The 16,187-nt window shown below is 30.5% G+C and overlaps 1 protein-coding gene across 1 annotated transcript; it reads right to left on the minus strand.

The window, feature by feature from the left end:
- Positions 1 to 6,992: 6,992 nt before the first annotated feature.
- On the minus strand, positions 6,993 to 14,659 carry LOC126853689 (uncharacterized). Its single transcript, XM_050599682.1, has 4 exons — positions 14,386 to 14,659; positions 11,333 to 11,491; positions 10,373 to 10,626; positions 6,993 to 9,332 (listed from the first exon to the last, which is right to left on the minus strand). The coding sequence occupies exons 1-4, from the start codon at positions 14,417 to 14,419 to the stop codon at positions 8,502 to 8,504; spliced, it is 1,278 nt and encodes a 425-aa protein (XP_050455639.1). The 5' UTR covers positions 14,420 to 14,659; the 3' UTR covers positions 6,993 to 8,501.
- Between the last annotated feature and the right edge of the window lie 1,528 nt (positions 14,660 to 16,187).

The raw sequence follows: 16,187 nt of genomic DNA on the forward strand, positions 1-16,187 counted from the left end.
ATGTATCATACGGCTAGATACTCTGGAACATTTTACGAATCGCCGCGAGGGTCACGTCGCGTCGTGAGTCGTACCATGATCTGTCCAGAAATCGTAAAAGTAATCGCAGACCCCGGCATGGCTTTCGATCGTTTCTCGCGATGCGACGTACACCGATGGCGCAGCGTAGTATAAGTGACTATCCGCTGAATGAGACACGGTCTCCCACGCCTCTCCATTCGTCTTGCTGCGGAGAGGAAGTCGCTGGCTCCTCTCGCGACCGAGAGGAGAGAGGTGATCTGCGAGAGCGCATCCTCTTACCGATGCGGACGCGTCGCGACGGTATAAACTCACTTTCATCTATGATATTAGCCAAGAAGACCCGAGACTTGGCGCGATTCGCCTTTCGATTCGCGCGATCGAATTGCTTGCCCGATCGAGTCCTCGCATAAACGTCCTCGGACGATTAAGCCGAAGGCGTTTGACACCGAGGCGAGCCGGCAGGAAAGAAATGGAAAGAATCTTCCAGTGCCTACTCGGCGAAATGTTATTGAGACCTCCTCTACATGATGCCATAATCATTATAATCTGAGATCCAACAAAAGATTCTATCTGAATCTCTCGGAAATGATGATAGAATAAATTTTCACAAAACGAAAGATGTATCTAATAATAAATAAACGCACGAGGTTTCTCTTTCATTGAGAAAAAAAAAAATTCTCTCCCTTTTATATCGCACATGTCCTCAATGTTCGATGTAATTGGATTGACGGTTATGCAAGAGCGCGTAACCGATTGGGCAATGTAAAACTCTGCTCTGCGAATTTAATCTATATTCGAAACCGCTTTACACTCGATCGGTTAACTCATTTGCATAATACGATTCAATTCCGCGCTCAACGATATTAAAGCTTTTTCGTATTTTAACAACGAGCTATCGTGATTGCAATCTACGAGGGCGACGGTGACACCAAGTGCCAATACGTATTCCCTCGTAATCCCATGTTGTGTGCTCCTCTCCTTACAATACATGCAAACGAAACGACCATTGCCATTGTCTCCCGATTCACCTCTTCGTGCCGGTAATAACAGCAGCACGTGTTGGGAAAAAAAGAAAGGGGAAAATACACCCCGCGTGAAAAAGTCCAATTACAGAAGTACCTGTGTTGCTCGAGGCGAGCACTTTTCCTGAATAACGTATGCGGACGTGGTTACTGCGACGTAACAACGAAGCTAGATACTTAAGAGACGCTGAAATACGAGAAAGGATATTTTTAAACATACATCTTCTCGTGTACACCGACCGAAAGAAGAAAACTATGAAAATTATAAATCTAAATAGTGGATGATTTATTTATTTATTTTCTTTTTTGCAAAATTGATATTATTTTCTCGATCTCATTTGAAAACGAAGCGAAATGGTAGCCAAACAAATCAATCTGAGGCAAATAACTGATATTTAATAACTAAACCAACAAACACTTTTCGATTAAATTAAAATTTCTCTCAGTAACTAATTGATATAAAACTCGCGGTGCAGAATTCAGTAATGATGTGTTTTCGATAACAATTTTTGCGCACGCTACGTTTTAATTTAATATTCTTAACAATTGTACACGTTTATTATTACATATATCATATTTATTAATAAGTAATTAAAAACATGTAATTATCAAATATTGCTTTTGACATTATTAAAGAGATATAACAGTTAAATTACATTTAATAAAGTTATCAATATAGTATATAAATTATGTATACATATAAATTATATTATTATTAATTTTTAATTTTGATATATATATATATATATATATATATATATATATATATAAAGTCAATATATAAATATAATATGTCGTGTTTATTGTTTTTGATATTATTAAAAAATTATAACACATGCTAGTGATATACGTCAAAACAATTAATTATATGTCGAAATGTCAAAATTATCGGGGATAAAAAACCACGTAATATTTAGCCGCGTTTAATAATGCATTATTCGATTTATTATCACCCTCTATTCCCGATTCCATTTCGCGGCTTAATTATGTTGACAATGAATTCTGCACGCGTTGCATCGTATTAACCTGCTTGAACATTCCATTCTATTTTGGAAAGCTAGCGGCGTATCTCAATTTCGCGATTGTAGAATCGAGAATTATTCATCGCGCGCTATAAATTACAGCCGACATCTTGCTGACATCGCATCAGCTGGCCTGAGGACTTACTTTCTTCCCTGTCATGATGAAAACTAATTGTTCGGTCGTTGTCCTCCCGCTTCCTCGCGTTTTCGTCACGTATCTCGTCACTTGGCATTTGGAATCTGTTAATTTATTTAATTAATATTTAGCAGAATAAATTAATATTAATCTTATATACAATCAAGAATTTCATATTATTGACAAAACCCGTATTTAAATAAATTTCTCTTTCGCACTTATTCAAAGCAAAAAGATAACGTAAGTGAAAAATTGACGAAATGTCTAAACAAATTCAAAATCAATACTTAATATCATGAAGGCAAAAAATATTAAATTGTAATGTCTTTTATCTTTATGTAAAGCTCAACTATGAAATAAAGAAAATAAAATATACTGTGTAAATTTTCCTTGAAGAAAAAATCTGAGATTTAATAATGTTGATACACACATTCTTTCTTGTACCTATACGTATATACAACATAGAGCTGAAACATTTTATTCAAATACTTTGAATTTGTTTGTCGTAAAAAAACGCTTTGAAACCATGAGTTATTTTATATATCAAAACATCCACAGAACGCCAACAATTTAATTATAAAAAGATAAGAACGCAGCTCGATTCGGTAAAGTTAAACCGTAAAAAGAAACATCCCAATGTCTTAGAAAGTAATCAACGTGCAGCGAGGTTTTCTCTCGCTGTCATTGAGTGACTGAAACTTGTTGATTACTTTCTTAAACACTGCACAGCCGCGATATCTCATTCCACTTTGCAGTAAAAAATATGTTTGTATTTGGATAGGAATTTATAGTACTTGGTAATGATGTCAGGAATGAAAAACGAATCAACAGACCGTAATTTTACAGATTCAACATATTATATCGAAACGTAAAATAAGCACTCTTGACTCAAACTATTATACCCGCACGTGAGTTAAAGGATTCCGGACCAATTATATTAAATCTATGGTGTCAGCAGCGAAAAATCACGTGTGATTTCTTCTTGTAATGAAATATAAATTCTTTTAAAACATTGTTCCTCTTTTGTTTTACATGGCTAGATAAATAACTGAAAAATTTAATCAACTGTCGGCGAATACAGTCGCGTAAAACATACTCAAGATAAATTATATACGGACATTTATTAATCATTAATGAAAGATAGAGAGAGAATTTGCGGCGCGTTTTATAAGTTTAATCTATAGAAAACGAGTGTATATATATATATGTATGTATAAAATGTATGGTATTCAAAAATATTCATTTTGCATCACGAATTAAAATTACCTACGATTTCTCACGTGCGATCTTATAAAATCTGACAGCTACAGCGACCGATCTACAGCTTTAAGCAGAGATTAAACTTCATATAACATCTTAACTTGTGTGCGTCGAAACGTGTTTTATCGAACACGTTATATATCGCGGCAAAGTAGCCACCGGGGAACGCTCGGGTTGGTAGCTTTAAAAGGCTTTTAAATATTTCCATCGATGTGAGAAGCAGTTCCGGAAAATACACGGCAAACCTATCGTCGTAAACACTTTGACGGCACATCAATAAAGTGGTTACGGTTGAACATTCGAGTTTTTTTCATTTATAGTACACCGCTACGTCAACTGGAATTCTATATTTTTCATCAATACATATTTCAGAAAGCATAAACGAAATTTATTTTTATAGAAAAATAAAATTAACGGAATAAAATTTATAAAATACTTCCAATGCAAAGAATAAAACTTTTAATAATTATTAATCGCAAAGGAAAAATATAATAATTAATAATTGCTACATGAATACTTTTTTTAATTTTATGTTATATATCCTCTTTTAACATTTTTGGGATTATAATTATAATTAAGTCTCTTTATATCCAAAATATTTTTCTGCACATATCTTTTTAAGTATAAATCTGTGTATTATCAAAATAATTCTGTATTAACTCTTGAAGCAATAAAAAATAGTCTAAAACTTTCCACATTAAAAGCTTTTACTTTTTTACACGCACAGATACATATATACATATAAAACAAATTTTCACATAATTTTTGTCAGTAATTTTTCTGCTTATAATAAGCCACATATTTTTGAATTTTAGATGAACGCACGAATAACATATAATGCGGAATCATATGTACCATGTCATATAAAAGTCCATTATATATACATTTCTATATATTAAGAGATGTAATAATATAAAAATCGCGAACAGACATTCACAGATAATTTTATCATCATATTTATGAGCAATAAATGACAACAGTTTACACATTCAGCTTATCTCATGATATATTAGAATCGACATTCCCATAGAACTCGAGAATTATTAGCATTACCTTTCATGCAACGTTTCACGTAAAAATAAATTGATTCTCTCCGACAATCTCATGGTAAGAGTTAAGATGTTAATGGCAGAAGATATTATTATTACTATTATATACATTTGCTACGTTGAAGCGTTCGCTTTGCTGATGCAGGGAACAATCAGACGAGGGTCTAATAAGAGAATAATGATCTCCGCGCGAAACTTATTACGACTTGTTAGCCAATCTCAAATCCTCGAAGGCAAAATGTCACCGATAGATGGAAGGACATCCATTATACCAAAGAGGATTCTCGGAGGACAGCACGGGATTGGATAACATCGTTGAAAGAGGAGAAGAAAAAAGGAACGTATTATACCTACCAGTGTTCCCTGAGTCACGGAAAAGAGGACGCCCTTTCGTGATATTACCGACAAGAAGAGCCAGTGCGATCGATCGCCAACGAAAGTTCATCACCGTCACATCGATCTTACCGTCGATCCGTCCTCGTCGAAGGGGAACTGAGGATCTTGATCGGCCAAAGGGAGACGGAAATAACAGACGCTGCAAGATGCATGTCGATGCAATACGGTGATCTTACGGCCTTAAAGATCGAACCAGTCTCTTAGTCTTCTCTCGAATTTCGCTGTACATGTAATTATACCAACACCGACACACAAACTAACGCTGTTTTGATCGAAAAAGTTGCGACACCTCTCAATGAGTTTCTTGAAATGGCCAAAAATTGTGAGATCGCTTTGGCGATTTTTGCGCATATTTTGAAATTCATTCACAGAGAAAAAACTGTTGCAATCTTTTTGTCCGTATTTTCGAATAATTTACCGAGTGCGAATTAGTTCAATAATGTTTGGTTTCAAAATAATGGAAATTACAAATTCTTGGGAATCTTTTCACAACTTCTTTCTCTCTTTATCTACTATTATCATTTAGCCATAAACATATTTCTGTACGTAAATCTTCTCTTTCTAAAATATCGATTTTAAAAAATTTAATATATTGCTAAATTTATGTCTAATAATAGAACAAAGGGATGTACATATACAACATATGCACTTTCATTTCTCTATCAAAATATATATATTTTTTTTAACTGTAGAAAAAGTTCTTTCTATCTTGTTACCTGTAGAAGAAATAGTCAATTGCAAATATTTTCTTTCATTTCCAATGTTACGAATCTCTTGTTTAATAATCTCTTGTGACATTTTTTTATATCGTAATTTCTTTTCTATGACAAATAAAAAAATTCTCTTTATTAATAACAAATTTTATTATTTTTTTATCATATGATCCTTTACTCTTTTTATTCCATATATATTATAAACATTATAAAATATATTTTCTGTATATAACATAGATCAACTAAAATGTAAATTAACTTTTCAACAAATATAATATCAATAATTAAAATATTTCTCCAATATTCTTCAATTTTATTTATTGTCTTCGCCTTGGCTGTCATCATCTGTCACTTTAATATTAATTACTATTATCAATACAAATAGTAGACGAAGATATAAAACATCGACCGAACGAAAGGATTAAAAAACCGTGGTACGCGTCGTTCAACATGTCAATGTTCGTACTTTCTAAAAATGTTCCTATTTCTCAGTGAGTGGGACGATGTAACATTACGTCGCCAGAGCCTCAATTCTGCCGCGAGATCGTGGATTCTTATCGATGTCTTTCCAGGCTTCTCTACCATACGATACCGCGGCTTCGTCGAACAATGGAAAGACAGGAGGGCCACGTAACGTCGAGGCGCGAGAGAACGCGTCCTTCCGGCATTTTAATATTCCTCCCGGTGTGTTACACGCGTGTTTCCGCGTGCCTATGCGCGGGACAATGCAACACCTCGTCGAGAGATATAGCAGTGGGACGAGAAGAAAAGAGTGTGGCAATTAAGCGACACGCGCTCCCACGCCCCCGGGACATTGGCCCGTGCACACACAAAGCGAAACTGATATCTTTAACTTATCGCGCGCACATCCACCCTTATCTCGTTTTTTCTCCGCAAAATAATCTCCGTTATTCGAATCGCGCTTAATCGAATGTCCATCGATTATCCATCTGTCAATTTGAGTAATTAAATATGTTTAGTCATATGTTACATATCAATTTATTAAATAGATGTTACGCTATCTAAAATGATCTAAGAAATTCGTAATAAAATTAGGAATACAATGGTATACAATTTTTATTTTCTACATTGTGTATATGCATACATATATATATATATATATATATATATATATATATATATATGTGTGTGTGTGTGTGTGTGTGTGTGTGTGTGCGTATGTATTCTGATGTAAAGATTGTGTATATATGTATATATTTGAAAGATTTATTATAAGACCGTCTAACGTAAGCTTTAGATGACATAAAGCATACAAAAAGAAAGTAGCATCTCTCTCATTAAAATAATTATGTTAAGAATAATATTCAAACTAGCAGTTCAAGGAGATCAAAAATAAAATAGACAATAAAAAATACTGTTAAATTATTGTTATAATTTTTGTTTTGTTACATTTTTTATATACAATATATATTACGTAATAAATAAACTTTCTTTTTATATTTTATATTTTTATATTTTGAGACATTTGAATAAGTTGTTCGACTATCTGAACATCTTTTTTTTTCGATTAATAGAGCTTTTACTTTTCATATATAATTAAAAATACAAAGTAACTAAATTGTTTTAAATTTCCATCAATTTCTTACCCTTTCTAAAATGCAATTACAAAATCTGATTAGATATACATTTTGATTATTTCGCTCATTTTTAGTTTTCTTTAAACCGTTCGTTCAGATTTTTTTAGAACTATTTCTCCTTCTTCAATCTTTTAGATAATATAAATAAAATGAATTATTTACGACTGTCTCTTATAACAATCATTACAGCAAAATATTGTTTTTGCGATATTTGATTATTATTTGCGATTATTCTGAAAAAATCTACATACTATTTTCAACGACATTATTTGTAGACGATGTCATATTCAATTCAAATTATCTGTCTATCGATTATCATTTGCTATACGTAACAAGCCACTTATAGATCGGCTATTGATAAAATAAAATTATGATATATTGTATTTTAAATATTAAATATGCTATGTCCATCTTTCCACTATTAAAATATATCCTAAGTTTCTTTCTACATTATGCTCATTTCAAAGTAGAGAAAAATAATTAAACAATTATATATATATATATATATATATATATATATATATATATATTAATACTGGAATACACTTCTAAATAAATAATCCCGATAAAGATGATATCGTCTCATCATGATTATTTTCAAAATCTTTTGAGCAGATTTTCGAATAAAGCGCTATTAATTAAAGCTTCGTTCGCGCAATGTAAAATGATGAGACTTGATAAGTTACGGCATTCCGTAATGCGGTCTCGTCGGTAACAATAATCATAGGACGATATGCGCTTTGAAATAATGAAATAATGCCGCAGCGATGTGAAATAAATGGGCATTGCGAATAGATTTCGGCAAAATTGTGTTGTGAGAAACATGCCGTTTGCACAAATCACCGTTTATGGAACATTGTTTCTCAATCATCGTTACGGAACATCGTTAAGAAATTATTTAAGCAACGTGGAGAATCAATGTAAATTATACCTCTTCATATTTTCTATGCCGTCGCATTAAAAAAAAAAAAAAGATATATTTCTTCTTAAAAAGTCTCTACTTACATAAAAAAAGTGTTATTATAAATTTTATTCAATAAAAAAATTTAAAAATTTTTAATTTTTTTTAAACTATTTTTATATAATATTACTATATTATATAGGTGCAACTTGAATCCTATTCGTATATACAATATACAATCTTTTACATAACACGAGAAAAAAGATAAATAATAGTTCTATATAATAGTTCTCTTTTTTCATTTCGCTACATCATAAGCATCAGAATTTATGCTTGTTCGTTATAACACCGGCTGTTACGAGCAATCTTCTATTTCATATGTACTATGTCGTGATAGAAATCGGTTCAAGGTCGTCGTCAATAATACCTAAGCTATATCTTCTGTACAAGTGGCACGTGATGCATTTGACTCGATCGAGTTTCTTCTGACTTATATTCATTATGTTTACATCGGTGCTCCAGAATGGATTATCTGGGCCGAATGCCATCTTTTCAAATTGTAACACATCCTCCTCTTCCGCCAATATCGGATTTGCCATGAAGCATCCGGTGAGCCCACCGTAAAAGGCGTAAGCTCGCAACTCCGTCTCCAGCCATTCGCGATCCAGCTCCGTCAAAATCTTCTCGTCTACGTTTAATCGACGGAGCTCCTTGAGAAACTCGCTGTGATAAATCCTAATGAGACTCTCGTAGCTTCTCTCGATCAACGACGATTGTACGCTAGTGTATATTAAATAATGAATGTCAGTGCTCACCGAGGTATGTCTGATTATCTGATAATCTACCATTTTCAGATCAATTATCTTGCCTTCGTTATCGTGCAGAAATAGCATATTATTAATCCACGGATCGCCATGGCAGATTGTGTGATATTTTTGCTTCGGCGCATTGATCATTCGACACATTGTATCGTAAGTTTTATCAACGTAACTGGCAATGTAATCTATGACAGCTTGCAACTCCTGCGTTCGCGGTTCTATTACTTCTAAAGATTTCACCGCCGACTTTATACACATTTCCGTGCACAATCTCATTACTGACTTTTCGGAAGTGTCATTGTAAACCACCTCTTCCAAAGATTCGGTTAATTCGTCGAACAACTGCGGATCATTCATCTTCACCGCTAATCCCGATGCGTGAAATTTGGCAAGTTTCTAAAGAAAAAAATATACAAAATATATGTGCACATTTTCGAATATCGGTTATCTTGCTCACGCGTGAATCATTCCATGCGTATTTTATAATCATCCGTGTTATCGATAGATTATTTGATAAAAAGGGAAATCAATTCTAATAAAATGATAAATGAACCGAAAAGTGATACTCATTGACATTTAACAAAAATTAAAAATTTTTTACGACTATCATAAATAGATAATAAAGATATAAATATGTGTATATATGTAGTAGAATAGTATTATAATAGTAATAGTAATAGCAGTGTCGTGTGTAATATATGTGTACAATAGTATAATGTGTGCGATAATAATATTAATAATAATAATCAAACATTTTCTAATTAATTTTCAAGTTATAATCAAATTGTAATTTGAAACTCAAAATATTCAATCAAATTTTTATCGAAAAAATTTAATTTTATATTATTTAAAGAATGTATGATTTATCAATACTATTTTCGTGATTATCCATAAAAGTACAAAGAACAAGGTTAACACGGATAGTTTTTATCTCAATATCCGGCTTACGATTATTCCAAATTATTTCAAGAAGCTGACAAAACGTATCTCATTAATCATCTTAATCTGCGATACTAGACAATCTTTAAAAATTATTTTGCTATCTGGATCTCTTCAAATAGTATTAATCGATAATTATTACTCGACTGTCAGTTGATTGTGTCAATACAATCAAGAAAAATGAGGATCTTTGATCTTACACATGTTATATACATATTACTATTATACCATTTCTTGTAGCTCTTTTTTTATTCTATGTTTTAATAATACTTAATAATCTTTAAAGATGTAATATCAATTTATGAATATTGTGCATATAAAATGACTTGCAAATTTGTTAGCGACACATTAGACGCAATTATAATTTGATCTATTCATCTATCTTATAATCAAAGTCTTAAGTATTTGCTAAGCCCTATCTCTTATCTTCAATGCAGCGAATCATGAGATAAGACAAGCAATTATTACTTGAATGATTAATTGAAAAACGCGTATACCTTCAAGGTAAAGATGGTGTGATCCAAGTCCAGGAAGTCGCGCCTTTCGCAGTTGACGTATCCCTTCTCCGCTAGATCTTCCATTATTATAGTATCTCTGTCGGCATATATACATCGAGGACCAAAAGACCCAAGGACGGGCAATATTTTTTGATAGACATGTGCCTCCATACGGAAAAGAGTGTGGAGATCTATTAATCCGGAGATTGCGCGACCTTCGACGATACTTTTCGTTATAATGGACTTGGTATAAGCTGTACACACACGAATAGGAAAATAGATTCAAGAAAACATGGCTACACTGAGAAAAAAAGTTGTTGATTTGACTAAATGTGTTTCAACTGATTATTATTTTTTTAATTGAAATATTTAAGTATTTAAGTCAAACACGACATGTTAAATTTAACATGACGTATTTGACAACTTTTTTTTCTCAGTGTACAATGTCTAAGATGTGCATCTATATCGCTATTTTCTCCGCTGGAGTACAATAGAGCAATATTTTATTTTAATTGAAACAATATGTCAAGAATTAATATTCAAAATTTTGTCGATAAAGAGAGAAAATTTAGCCTATAACAATAAAATGAGAAAAAAATAAATTCACTTTTAATTTTTTTGTACAGTTACAATCATACACACATAAAGTGTGTTACTAGAGAAGTTGCCGTTTAAAATAATATTTTATTTAAAATAGAAGCTAAGATATAAAGTAAAAATTCTAATATTATTATATACACGATGACTATATTCAAATTATAATCGCGTACGTATCTTGAATCAATTGTGATATAATATTGAGATAACGTCAACTTTTTATCAAGATATCTTATGATTGCGAAGTTATATAACGAAGAGAATTATATTCCGCCTCGGTGAATTAAACTTCACGAACAGTTTTACCAATGATATTCATTTGTCCTTCGTATATAAACGTTAAAGTATAATCATAATACTAACGACTTCCGTCCCCGCGTCTACCGACAAGTTTTGTTTTGATTAGCACCGACGTATAATTGTCTCCAGGTTTTGACCCCGGCCTGTCCATAGCCTCCAGAATTTCCAAATTGTCATCGTTCTCGTACTTTCTCAAATAAGCTTGGATTTGCTTTACTTCGTCTGAAAATTAAGCATGTCAAATTGATGTAATGGCTCCAAAATATGACTAGAACAAGTTTGCGAGGGAGAATGAATACGGTACATATTAGTTTCATCTGATCAATCTCACAATCTGACATTATCATTTCATGGTCGCGACCGCGATAGATAAATTGACATGACCCTATCTACGCGTGCAAAGTAGACGAAATGAACTTTAACCGCGCGTGTGTAAGCATTGGCAGTGACATGTTTATTAAGAACAATCAACGAGAAAATTGATGTCCGTAATTAAACAATATTTCTGCCATGGATGTAATCAGAAAATTAATAAACAAGAAAATTTGATCCAATTCTGACACATACTTTGTCATTTATAATTATTTCATTATTATATCTTTTACTGACACTTACAATATAGTATTATAATTTTCAATTTTCAATTTTAATTTTGAATAATATTTACTTTAATTTAATTAGAAATTTAATTATGAAAATATTTAATTTTAAGAAGAGAAATTTTTTTATAGCAAACTGTCGCAAAATAAATTCTGTGGAAATACGGACTATAATAAATTCAAGTCAAAACTCGACAGGAAACGTCCTTATTTCAAGGATGTTATGTGCAATTATTTGTGAAAGACAGGTGCAAATTTACTCTCGCTACGGATATGAATAATTCTATGATGTCAATTTCAAAGATTGCAAGCCAACGTATAAATTATATAAGAGAGTGGACGATATTTATGCTAACATAATTGATTGTATAACAAATTATAAATGGTAAACAACTATTAAATATTACGCATGATAAGATCGACTCTATTAAAAATCATATTTATATACACAGCATTGAATTATTATTGCATTCTCTTAACTATTTTGCTACGAAAAAAAGACACATACAAAGTGTTTCAGAATAATGTGTCTTTTTGAAATTGTGTGAATGTATTCCTAAAAAAAAAAATATTTAATTATTAAAAAAAGTTAACTAAAATAAAATGCTAAAACATACACACTTGCTCATAAAATTTATGACAAGATAAGAATAAATCAACAACATTTATCTATTTTGTTTGCAGTTGTTTAGTTAATATTTGAAATTACTAAAAATCATGAGTTCAACTGTCATCTTGTTTCTTTCTGTTCTTATCCGTCCAAAACATCTATATAAGTCTAACATGACTGAAAAGTGAGTTCATTACCCTACAAATTTTATGTTATATTTATCGAATATAAATACAATTCGCACATCCATATTAGATAAACATGGTCGACCTTCTTACGTCGTACGGTAACAATAAGCTCGAATCTGTTATTGGTTTCAATATACTTCGTACTCTCATCATAACTTTTTAAAATCCTAAAAGCATTTATAGCATTGCAATATTTATATAACTTTTTTTTTTTAGTTTTATCGTAGAACATACTGATATTATTTGGTCGCAAAACACTGCGACATCTCGTATACAAAAAAAAAAAAAAATTATTCTTTAGCAGTCCCTAATACTCGTCCCTATTTTTTTAATAACGCTAATTTCTTTTACAGCGCTGAAAAAAATTAATATCAGATTAAAAACAGCATCTAGAACTACATAATGAATTTTTTGAATCGTTTGAAACTTTCTTAGGTTCCTACGAAAAGCAATCTAATAAATTAATTTTTTTCATTTAGTTAATAAAATGCATATGTTAACGTAACATAGTAACGTCGCCTGATATATTCAAATATCGCTGACTTACAAAAGTTTCTGCAAACGCTTCATTTGAGCGAACGTTTACCTATCGTGAATGCTTTATGCGCGAACACTAGCAAAAAAAGTTCAATTCAATTTTATTTGCCTGATACGTGTTATAATCGACTGTTTTATGATACTCGAAGATAGTCGAAATACAATCAAAACTCTATTACGTAACAAAAAATTACGTTTATGGCACGTGACGTAATATGAATGTATACTACGTTATTTTATCTGCAATAATCGCAAAAATCTACTAATCTGCAAATCATAAAAATAAGTCGATGCTTATAAATGCTTGAAATGTATGTACTCTTAAAACACTCAATATTTACGATTTGATTAAGCAATGAAGACTCGTGATTTTAAATTGTAAAAAATAAAAAATTTATAAAAAATATAGTATTTTATTAATTTTTATTTATTTTAGCGATTTTTATATATATTTTTACTCGAATTAAGCGAAAAAAAATTGAAAGATTTTTTTTCTTGCTCGAATCTTTATTGAAAAAATGTAGATAGATCATAAAATAATGTAGATAAATCTGTAATTAGATAAATGTTAAAAAAAATATAAATTATCATTTATTACGAAAAAGATTATGATAAGAAAATGACATAGCAATAATTCACGATAACAATTATCAATCACTACCGCATTATAAATAGTGACAATTTTTTTATTTAATATTTTAAACACATTTAAAGTTCAACTTATTAATTGTCATCGTTAAAGCTAATTATATAAAAATTACAAGCTATATACTCTTTTAAAAATTATCACAGATAAGGTAAATTGACATAATAAGTTTATATTATCATTAAATTATATATATATATATATATATATATATATATATATATATATATATATATATATATATAATTATAAGACAGAAAATGATCTCCAATCAAATACGTTCTTTTTGTGTCTTTTCAGAAATAAATAAATATCACACATACATACACACACATACATACATATATATATATATATACACAATAAAACAATATACAAAATAAAGCAGCAATGGAAATTATTTATGTTAAATACAGCGGAAGAACATATCGCAAAGATTAAAAATGTAATTTTTATTAACTCTGTAGTATAATGGAACCATTAAAGAATTGTTTTCATTTTGCGTGACAAACATCCTAATTGAAGATCTTACGTACCTTCGACGGAACGGCTAACCGATTTGTTCTCCATCGTTGTGTATCACTTCACTGATCACGATCGTTTAAGAGTCTTCGCTATTTGTACGACTCGTGAACGCGCGCTTGCACGACATACGTTCATTACAGAGGAACGAATCGACGCGCAGTGCGAAACGCCCCTCTGCACGTGCCGTTTTACTCCGAACGTGTGAAAGTGACGTAATATTGTATACGTTGCTTACACATGATTATGTAACCAATCAAGTACAAACTCGATTCATCCTTTACAGAAAGTGGCGACATTGACGTTCGCAATAAAGTGTCTTACTGTGTAGTCCCTCCTCTCTCTCTCTCTCTCTCCTTCTCTATACTATGTGGCTTGTTATAAACGATTTATCTTTGAGATTAATTGACAAGATAAGATACAACAAAGCAAAAAATATGTCATCTTTTTATACAACAAAATAATTAAAAAGAGAGATAATCTCGATATCGTATTTTAAAAATGTATATCGTTATTTTATTTCATCAAAAATATAAATTAAAAATAATTTAAAAGTCATTAAAAATGAAGTAAAAAGATATATGTGCTGATATGCAACAAAGAATATTAATTATAAATTAAACATCAATTATCATTAATTGAAAATTCTTCTCAATAATCGAATATATAAAATAAACGTATACTTTTAATTTATATTAATTTATTTTAGATATATATTATATGTATTTCCATATATCATTTAAGTAGTTTTATTTAATAATTTATTTTTTTTTGGTCGAAAGTTTTATGTGTGTATCCAATATATACGAAAGTTTATGTATAATTTTTATATATACATATATGAGAGAGAAATTATAGATGCATTATTGTCTCAGTATTACCATCACCACATCCATATAATCGCTGCCTTACTATAACTATATGAAGAATATACCTGTAATTATCGACATTGATGTATCATTAAATCATAAAAAGTATTTGTATTTCCAGCGATCAGCAGGAATGTGACATGATATAATATAGTGTGATGTAATAAAAACGCAAAATGCATTTTTTTAATTAATAATAATATTACGCACTAACAATCTATTAATCTAACTATCACGTAATAATTATTGGTTCTTAAAATATAAATTATTAATTATATCTATATCAATTTTTAATGGTGCACTTACCTTTGTGGCTTTATGTTTGTCTTCGTGAATAATTCGTTGTTTGCGGAGCAAAAAAATTATGTAATGTAAACGAAACAAATTTGTAGGTAAAGAAATGTAATAATAATAATAAAGAAGAAATAGAATATTATGAGAAGAGGAAATGGTACAAGAGATTTTTACTAATCTTTTCAAATCGACATTTTTGATAATACCTATGTGTTCACATACAGGACAACCTTTATTATCTTAATGCGCTGTACTATAGTTACAATATAATACTACGAATTATTACAATATTAATAATATTATCATAGTCATAATAGGTCATAATTTTTAATATATATGTAGATTTTTATATGTATATTTATATGTATATTTGTGTTATATATTAATATACTTATCTATACCTTGTGTGTTGTTACATAATACATGATTCCTTTCTTTTACCTTATCACTTAGCATATATATAGATATAATGTATATGTATATATATGTATATATATATATATATATATATATATATATATATACAAACACATATATATATATACATATACATATATGTCATCAGGATGGTATAAATAATATTGTATTTCATAAAAGCACTTCTTGTTGCTTATAATATTATCGTTTTCATATTGTTTCTCTACCTCTGTTAA

The sequence above is a fragment of the Cataglyphis hispanica genome, chromosome 12 (genome assembly GCF_021464435.1).
Source record: "Cataglyphis hispanica isolate Lineage 1 chromosome 12, ULB_Chis1_1.0, whole genome shotgun sequence".
NCBI lineage: Eukaryota > Metazoa > Arthropoda > Insecta > Hymenoptera > Formicidae > Cataglyphis > Cataglyphis hispanica.